The sequence below is a fragment of the Centruroides sculpturatus genome, unplaced genomic scaffold (assembly GCF_000671375.1).
Source record: "Centruroides sculpturatus isolate CEXI.00-Female unplaced genomic scaffold, Cexi_2.0 scaffold885, whole genome shotgun sequence".
Classification (NCBI taxonomy): Eukaryota; Metazoa; Arthropoda; class Arachnida; order Scorpiones; family Buthidae; genus Centruroides; species Centruroides sculpturatus.
Genome location: NW_019385111.1, coordinates 308,774 through 318,818, shown reverse-complemented (window position 1 = coordinate 318,818; position 10,045 = coordinate 308,774). Strand labels below are relative to the sequence as shown.

Sequence of the window (10,045 nt, the reverse complement as noted above, 5' to 3'; positions counted from 1 at the left end):
TACCAGTTCGACGACTCGACGACCTCTGTTTCTATAGACAGGAATTTGAAAGACAAGGCGCACTCAATGGTATTGCCTGTAGAAGAGAAGGGGATAGTGGGTAGAAGGAGGTGGGAAGTAAGAAAAGAGAGAAGTGAAAGGGGGTGGAAGGGGAGATCTCAATTGCGCTTGCCGGGTTCCGTTTATTATACAAAGCATTAGTACAATCATAGATGAGATAATACATAGCATATACACGCATACAGGGTAATATTGAAGCAGTAGGTTACATTAGTTGCAGAGCAGTGATAAATAACAAAAGGAGGGTCGAACAGATACAGTAAGATCCATTTAGATGGGCGTGATACAGGTTTACAGTGAACAAAAGATACAATTGTAAGATTAATAATCATAGTAATATAAGTGGGTGAACGGGTGCCAGAATGGATGAACATAAAACGGTAAACAGTTACATAAAATAATTAAATACATAGGTGCTTAAATGCTAAAATACAAATGGTGCAGTACAATTGATGAATGATATACAGGGAAACATATATACATAAGATACATTTAATACTTAGTTATGAATAGAAGACTACCTCACCGGGAAGGGCCCGGTAATGTGGACGAATCTGGAGTGGCGGTTGTCGAACTACGCTGAAGGGGTCTGATTGGGTCCTGAGTAGTCGGATAGCTTTAGGCTGCAGACGAAGGTTTTAAAGGCTTGATAGAGCCGGTGTTGATCGATGAACTCCCTGGGGTGGCATGGCCAGTGCCCATACTCAGCCAGGGAGGCATCGCGGAGGGAAGTCCTCTCGGTGTTGTGATGTCTGCAGGTGTAGAGGAGATGGTCGGGGTCCTGATTTTCCGGTATACCGCAGTTGCATAGTTCGGAGTCTTTGTTAAGAAACCGACACAGATAGGATTTAAAGTTCCCGTGTCCAGTTAACATCTGAGTAAGGGAGTGTGTAGTGTGGAAATGCTTGTTGTTGAGCCTGGAGATGATGTCCGGGAAGAATTGGTGGGTGTGGCGGCCGGTGGAACTCTGGTCCCACTCGGCCTGCCACATCTTCATGGTGATGTTCTTGATTAAGGTCTTGAGAGTGGTAGTTGGAATGGCTTGATACTGGATGCTGTTGGTGATGCTTGCAGCTTTTTTTGCTAAGTTATCAGCTTTATCATTCCCAGGGACACCTGAGTGCCCCTTAACCCAGAAGAAGTTGATTGTGAGCTGGTGAGTTAGTTCATGCAGGAGGTTGAGTGTGTTTTTCACAATCGGGAGGTTGCTGTTCCCATGGATAATTTGGCTTAAGGCCACCCGACTGTCACTAATAATATTCACTTTGGTCTTCCGAAAATTGTTAAGGTGCTTCTTAATGTATTCCAGGGAATTAAGGATGGCGAGTGATTCAGCCTGATTATTGGAGCAGAGGGGCTTCAGTCGGGCCACTGCCTGCCAATAAAGGACTCTCTTGTCATCACTGAGATAGACCGCGGCACCAACATTAGTGTCGGTCTTAGAACCGTCGGTGTAAAAGTTTATTCCTTCTGGAATGGAGTCTGTGATGGAAGTATATGTGACATCCAAATGGTTAGCTGGGTGGGTGGGGTAATGGGAGGAGACCAAGTCCAAACCATTATCCACAATTTGATCGATAAGCTGGTGAAAGTCCTCTGGGAGCTTGAGTTGATTTGCAGTCTTATGTAACTGTTGTGGGGTGATTTCATTATGGTGCATCCTGATAAACTGGTTCTTGAGGAAGCGCTGATAAATAATTAGATGTACTGGGGTAAGGCCCGCGATCACCAGGAGGGCATTTGTTGGGGCCGTCCTGTAGGCTTTAGTTATGGCTATAGCGGCATGCCTCTGAGCTGACAAAAGTTTCCTCTGAATATGGACTTTTGAAGCCGAATACCCCCAGGCCTCACAACCGTAGGTTAGAATAGGCTCGATAGCCCCTCTGTAAATCATACGGCTGGTTTTACTGTCTAGGCCCCACGTGTTCCTCGCTATACACCTTAGGGAGTGGGAGACAGTGATCGCTTTATTATAAGTATGGTAGGTATTCTCTTTCCACGTGAGTTTACAGTCCAGTATGATCCCCAGGTATTTGATTTCATTTACGCATTTAATCCTGTTGTTATTTATCTTGATGACTGGTTTCTTTTGTAATGGATTCCCTTTGGGGAATACCATACAAAGGGTTTTATTATAGTTGATGATTTGTTTATTATTGACACTCCAATCATAAATAGCTTGTAGGACGATGTTCACTTGATCTTGTAAGACTTCTTGGTTTTGGTTAGAGAGGAGGACAACCGTGTCGTCGGCGTACCCCTGGCAATAAGGGTTCCCGTCGAAGGAGTTACTTTCAGTGAGAGAGAGTATGCTGTTATATAAAATATTCCAAAGTAGGGGCCCAGATTTGGACCCCTGCGGGCAACCCCTAGAGATAGGGGTAGAGTAGAAGGTGGTACCACTGTAGCTGATTTTAGCGCTCCTGTTTGACAGGTAACTTTGAAGGAGCCCGAAGATGTTCGGCGGGCAGTCGGTTTCGGAGAGAGCAGCCAGTATGGCCGGCCACCAGGCATGATCGAATGCGCCTTTGAAATCTACCGAGACCATAAGGGTGTGTTTTCCTTCTTGTTTAGCGGTGTTAATATAGTCCAGAATTTTGTTCATGGCCTGATGGGCGTTCTTATGCTTCCTGAACCCATATTGGGCTGGGTGGAAGAAGTTGTTCTTGTCGAGGTGGAACTGGATCCTCTTACTCAGTAGGGAGTCCAGCACTTTCCCGAGGATAGATAGTAGGGAGATGGGGCGGTAATCTGATGCAGTTGTTGGGGAGATGTCTTTATTCTTTTGGATTAACTTGACCTCAGCCTCCTTCCAGGGATGGGGAAAGTAGCGGTGTTGTAGACAGATGTTGTAGAGGACAGAGAAGGTAGTTGGGATAGCGGCGAAGGCATGTTTTGCCATCCTGAAGTCCACCCTGTCAGGGCCCGGGGCCTTCTTTTTGATTTGGTTAAATTCCTTTTGAATTTCCAGAAAGGAGAAGAGGGTGTCATTCTCGACCTTGGGAATATTGTTAGCCTTAAGCCTGGTAGTCCGATGGAGATCACTGTCAGAACTGGGGTCATCGGTGGGAAAAAGGTCGGTGAGTATAGCACAGCAAGTATCACCCAGATTAGTGGTCATCCCCGCTTGGGTTGAGATAGTCGTTGGGGGGTGGAGGGTCTTTTTCTTCTTGATGGCGGTGTAATAGGGAATGGTCCAAGGCCCAGAGGTATTGGAGTTAGAACAGAATTCTTTCCAGGATTCCCTTCTGGTTTTATTAAGGAGGGTTTTATATTCACGGAGGAGGGTGTTGTAATTGGCTTTCCATTCCTCCCTATTGGAGGGGTCAGAAGCATTATAGTACTTCCTCCAGGCCCTCCGAACTTGCTTGCGTTTGTTAGACAGATTAGGAGTCCACCAAGGGATGGAGGGTTTGTGAGTACTGATATCAGTAGCATTATAATAAGCATGGTGGATGGCGTGGAGGAGGTTGTTAACAGCCGAATCAATGTCCTCCTGGGTGTAGATGTTGTTAATGTTGGTAGGGTCCCAATAAGCCTTCAGGTAGTTTTCAAAGAGGTCCCAGTTGGTCTTATTAGTGATGTGGATGTTGTTATTACACTTTATTCCGCTGATAACGGTATTGATGTAGGCATGGTCACTAGCCGTTGCTGATGGTAAGGTACTACAGTAGCTTATCTGGTCAATAACTTTTTTATTTCCTAGGCATAGGTCAATCCAACTATTCCCATTAGAGTTTGAGAAAGTTGGGAGGGAGCTACTATTTAGGGAGAAAAGATCCAAATCAACCATCAGGTCATTAACCGCGCGCCCCCTAGGGTCCTCGATGGGGCTGAACCAGATGGGAGATTTAGCATTAAAATCCCCACACAGAATGATGGGATGATCCTTGAGTCCAGAAACAATCGTCCTGATATCATTTAACGGGCCCTCAATGTCTTCGGAAGGAGGACAGTAAGTGTTAATGACGTAGAGAGTGGTCGTATTGGTGGTGATGCTGATGGTGGTGGCGTACTCTGAACAATGTTGGGTGACTAGTTGACAGTTGAGGTGCTTGTTCGTAATAAGGAAGCCAGTTAGCACTTGGGTGGATCCACTATTCCAAGTTAAAATATGGCCTCGGCCCAGTAGGGCCGGGACTCCAGCGTGAAGGTAAGGTTCTTGGAATGCTAGTATGTCGATACTATTGTCTATGATAGTCTTCATTGTGGCGGAAGAGGCGGCTTTACAACGTTGTAAGTTGATTTGGAGCAGATTGATGTTGTCTTTCAGATTGTTGTTGATATTTTGCGACGGGAAGGCGGAATAATGCCTGAATGGTGATAGCTGGTGGAGCTTATTCATAATTAATGTTATTAACGAGGGCCGCCTTATATTTTTTAAGCATAGGGCAGCTCCTATCGAAAGTGTTATGGTCAGTATATAATTTTCTCTGGTCAGTAACAGTTTTATTGAAGTTGTGACAGTTTATGCAGCGTGGTTCCTTATTTAAGTTTGGGCAGTCTTTGTACCTATGCCTTTTAGAGCAATGGCTACACCGTTGGCGCTCTTTGCAGTTGGGCGAGGTATGTCCATAACCGGAACAGTTGAAGCACCGAATGACCGGAATAAAATCATCAACCCTCAGAGAGCACCATCCTATAAATATTTTACCTTGTTTTATTATTGCATTCCGAATGCTTGGTGTCACATTTAGAACTATGTGTCTTACACTAGTTTTCTCCCTGGGATGGAAGCTGTGGTTTATGGTTACTTCTTTGTTGTAGTCATTTGTGGTGGTACACTCCTGTATCGGCGGGTTTTGCAGATATAGGTTGTCTAAAATTTCTGTTTCTTCGACGCTTTCTGGGACATTGAATACAATAATTTTCGGTGATTTCTTATTTTTCTTTGAGATTTTCAATTTTTTGGAAAGATCTTCATTTGTCCGTATTGCCTTGTCAAGAACTTTTAGGTCTTCTTCTGATTGGACTTGTATATTTATGTCTCCACTCGGCATAGGCCAGACTCGGTTGACTTTGATGCTAAGCTGCCAAGGGTGAATGTTTGACTGGACAATGTCCATAGTTTCTTCGGGAGTGGGTATTGGCTCTCCTGGGTTGGAAATGGCTGAGACAATTATGTTATGCTCAGATTTGGTTGGGTTTATTTTCCCTTCCAGCTTAGCTGCGTTGGCAGCAATTAATTTGGTGGTTGAACTGGCTGTAGAGGTATTTTTCTTTACGGCTGCCGAGTAGGTGGCGTCTTCTTGGGTAGCTCCTACTTGCAGGGGCTTTTTGAGTTGTTCTCTTAAGGCGAGAACCATCCCGAAAATTTGGTTCGCTGCCGCATGCATCTCTAAGGCAGCTTCCCTTACCTTGTGGCGGTCAGCAACCCTGACGGATACATTACTATCCGTCGGGAGGGAGCTGAGGATAATCCCCAGACTGGAAGTAACTGTAGAGATAAGGTCCTCCTCAGCAAAACTATTGTTAAGATCCACCATGACGAGAGAAAAGATATGTCCAAATAAGCCAAACAGTAAAGAGTCACTTAGCCTAACTGAAGAGAAGGGCCCTGAAGCTGTTCCTTACTGACCGGGAAGTGGTTGCACGACGCAACTTGTAGGTAGCGGTTGGTGCAAACTGAACTCACTGCCTGACAGAATTTGCCCGACGCAACATGCACGAGTCACCCTCACACACCAGAAGTGCCTGTGCAGGCTGGCTATATGGGGTGGGGAGATGCAGATGGTGGCCAAGCTAGCTTGGCCTTTGATGGCACCAGCTGGCTAGGGACCTGCCTCAACTGGGGAAGGCCCGACCGAAACAAAAAGTAGATAAAGCACTCTCCAAGATGGCCGTTTCCTGTATCCTTTCAAAATGGCGGCCTAGTAGAATAACTCAGTTGCTGCAGTAATGGGCAAGTTGGCAGCCTCAGCGTTGAACTCAAGATGGCTGCTAGGTTGGTCCTCTTGTACTTCAAGACGGGGAAGCCAAGATGGTGCTCCTCAAAAAGCAAACTTTTCGAAAATAAAGTAAGCCAAAAAGTTAGGCTTAGCAATCCAAGACCTTAGTCCCTGGCTAACCCTAACACAAGCCTACTTTCCTATGCCGTAGCACTGAGAAACCTAAGCTAAGCCTAATATTAGGCTAAACACCCTAGTATAGCTAAAATATACTGTCTGGAGCAAAGAAGCACAGGTCTTACCTTGATGACATCCAAACTCAGACTCGTTTCTATAGACATTGTACTAAAGATATTAGAGGGCTGACTGTATGGGGACAGTCTTATGCCCTGTTAGAAATTGAAAGAAGAGACAGCATGAGATGTGAAGTGTGAAAGAAAGCAATAGAGGACAGTGTGAAGGGAAGGCATGGGACCAGAGAGCGTCTTGCATCGCATTTATTGAGATAAAAACAGAGATACATGGTAAAAGGAACATACAGTAAACATAATCAGTTACATTACAGGAACATAGTTAACATTGTATAATACACTATTTACAAATAGAACCAAGCAGACGGGCTATGATAGCTGCTACATCGTGGGGTGGGTTACATTAATGGGGTATTAAATACAAATTTTAATATTGAATTTATAACCATAAAACAAAGTACAAAGTTTTGGTGAGGTGTAGCAAGAGGAACCTAGTGATGTGACAGTAGACTTGCTAGAGGTCATCTTCATCCTCTTCTAGTGAGTCTCGGCTGGTATCGTCGTCTACAGAATCGTTGTTATCTTGATTGTCTGATTCTTCCTTGTTTTCTTCGGGGTTGTGTTCGACTAGGGCACCACTTTTGTTTAGGTAGTTCATAAATTCTTTCCAAAGGTCTTTGTCCTTGAATACGTTTGCTGGGTTTGGAGGCCAGCTTGTGTTTTTCTGCAGGTATTTGTACATGAGGGTGGCCCGATGATCGTCAAACGTTTGGCAGGTAAAAGCGAAGTGGACAGCGTCACCAGGAACGTTTTCGGGGCAGGGGCACTTGTCCAAGTCCCTTTTCCCGAATCTGCACAGGTAATGGGGGAAATTCCCGTGTCCAGTAAGTACTTGGGTAGAGAATTTGTTTGGCTCAAAATGCTTAGCGTTGGTCCTTATGTTGATAGAGGGAATGAAGAGAAAGCAGTTCCTGCCGGTTTCTGCCCTCTCCCACTCCCTCTGCCAGAGAGAGTTAACAATGGCGGCCAGATGATTCTTGAGGGTTTGCAGTGGGATGTCGGTGTAGCATGGCACAATAGCGGAGTTGGCCCCCAGCTTGGCCAATCTGTCCGCCATCTTGTTTCCGAGCACTCCTCTGTGGGCAGGAACCCAAGCGAAGTTGAGGTTGCGAATGTGGCCCAGGGCCATTGCCGTGGTGAACAGTTGGTATGTTAGAACAGTGTGGTTGGTGGAGTTGTTGAGGCTATGGAGGGCCGCTTTGCTGTCGGTATATATGTAGATATTGCCCTTATAGGTATCCTGATTGGTGGTCATGTGTTGAAGGGCTTTTAGGATAGCCCACTGTTCAGCCTGAGCATTTGTACAGTGAGGTGAGAGTTTGTAATAGCACTGGTAATGAGTCCTGTTCTTAGAGTTCCTAATTGTGAAACCCGCACCTGTACCATTCTTGTTCTTCGATCCATCTGTAAAAATATTCCACTTGGCGTTGTGTGTGCTATTTTTTTCATTGTCCCAATGAATTTTGTAATTAATTGCCTCCGCTGGGTGGTGTTTGTATTCATCTTTCTTGAGATTTCTATCGATTCCATAGTTGTTCTTATGTTTGTCAATAAGCGTGATGTTCTCAATAGTTTCAAAGTTAAAGTCATCATCCTCAGGCGGTTGACGTCCCATATTGTTGTTGTTCGAGTTGAGATACCAATACCAAATTAGGTATTTAGCTTGTAAGTGAACCGGGGGCAGGTTAGCTAGCACTTGAAGGGCACTGGTAGGGGCCGTATTATAGGCCTTGGTAATTTTGATGGTAAATTTTCTTTGGATTGAGGTCAGTTTTCGCCTCATATGTACATTGTTAAGGGCCTCGTGCCAGACTTGTACTGCATAGAGAAGGGCGGGTTCAACTGCCGCCTTGTAGATGTATTTGGTGTTTGAGTAGTTTAGGCCCCATGTTTTAGCGGAGATCCAGTTCAAAAGGTTCGCCTTTTTTTCCATGTGCTGGCATATATTCCTGACATGAGTATGCCAGTTAAGTTTGTCATCAAAATATATACCCAAGTATTTGATCTCTTGCTGGATTTTAATCTTTTTTCCTCCGATAAGAATTCTGGGTGGTCTCTGTAGTCTGTTATGTTTGTTTCTTCTTGTACAGACCATCCCTACCGATTTCTTGTGGTTGATGGGGAGGTTATTGTCCTGGCTCCATTTGTGGATTTTTTTTAGATAAGTGTTACTAATATCTTCGAGCTTGTCCACATTTTGGTGCGAGATCGTGAGTAGAAGATCGTCCGCGAATGCCTGGAGAGTTACTGTTTGATCAGGAGTGATGAGATTGAGTAAGTCGTCAAACACAAGGTTCCAGAGTCCAGGGCCGCTCCACGAGCCCTGGGGACATCCTCTGTTGGTGTTCATGCTGATTGTGAAACTATTGCTGACATACTTTATTTTTCTATTGTTAAGGTAGTCCTTAGTCAGTTGGTAGAGGTTGTTGGGACATTTTGTGTCGATCAGGCGATTCAGAACGCTTGGCCACCACAAGTGATCGAAGGCCTTGTGGAAGTCGATGCTAATGAGAATCGTGTGATGGTTTCTGGTCCAAGCATCATTGACGATTTGCTTGATTCTCAAAGCAGCGTCAATGGTAGATTTCCCCGGCCTGAAGCCAAATTGGTTGGGGTTTAGTTGTTTCGTACTGGTGAGGTGCCAATTTATTCGATCAATGAGCAGCCCGTCCAATAGTTTCCCCATTGTGGGTAGTAAACTTATAGGCCTATAGTTCCTCGCCTCGTCCAAGTTATCTTTCTTCGGGATTAATTTGATATTTCCGGTTTTCCAATCATTCGGGAAAAAACCTGTAGTGAGGCACGTGTTGAGGAGGTGCACAAAAGCGATGGGAATCTCTTTGTAAGCTTCCTTGAGCATCTCCGGTGTGATGTTGTCCACTCCAGGTGCCTTTTTGTTAGCCATGGTGTTTAGGGCTTTTTTAATCTCTCTGAAGGTGAATGGTCTATCATTGGGAATGTTGGTTGTATCTTTGACACTGTTTCTGATTTCCTTGTGGTGCTCCGTATCGTCGTTTGGATTGTCCTTTGGAAAATGAAATTTAAGGATTTCATTGATATTTTCTTTGATGTCTATGTTCTGAAAGTTGTTATTGTCCGTATCTTGGCCGATGATGTGCGGCAAGAATGTGTTCTTTTGTGTTTTCATTATAAGATGGTAGGGAAGATCTCACAGTCCCTTCCTGTTCGATTCTGTGCAGAATTTTTTCCATGATCTAGTGCGGGCTTTATTTATGAGTTTCTTATATTGCTTAAGGGCTTCTTTATACCGGTTCTTGTACTGCTCTTTTTTCTCATTGATGTTAATAGCCCTAGTGAATTTCTTTCTGATTTTATTAACCTCTTTCTTCTTTTGGTTAAGGGTGTCGTCCCACCAAGGGGTTTTCCTTGGTGGTAGGATCTTAATACGGAGTGCCTTCTTGCCTGCGGTTATTAGGGCATTTGTGAAGAAGTTTGCATAATTGTCCATATCTTCGTGAGTGATGACAGGTGGAAAATTGTAAAGGCGCCAATTTTTGGCGAATTCATCTTTGAAGGCAGTCCAGTTGGTCTGCTTGGAATGAAAAGAGTTCGTCCTGTTGATGGAGATGTGGGCATTGTAGGTGATTTGTGTGAGTATATATCGGTGGTCGCTGGCGGAGGGGCAGAGAAGGGTTTCACAGTTATCTATTTTATGCGAAAGGTTATCAGTGACGAGACATACGTCAGTCCAACCTTTGGCGTGAGGGGTGTAGAAGGTGGGGTAAGTGGTCATATTTGTTGATATCAGATTAAATTCATTCATAA

At 44.6% G+C, this 10,045-nt stretch overlaps 1 protein-coding gene across 1 annotated transcript; it reads right to left on the bottom strand.

Moving 5' to 3' along the window:
- Window positions 1-6,713: 6,713 nt before the first annotated feature.
- Window positions 6,714-9,407, bottom strand: LOC111634918. The gene has a single exon (XM_023379753.1). It carries the CDS (start codon window positions 9,405-9,407, stop codon window positions 6,714-6,716), a length of 2,694 nt encoding a protein of 897 aa, XP_023235521.1.
- Window positions 9,408-10,045: the final 638 nt, after the last annotated feature.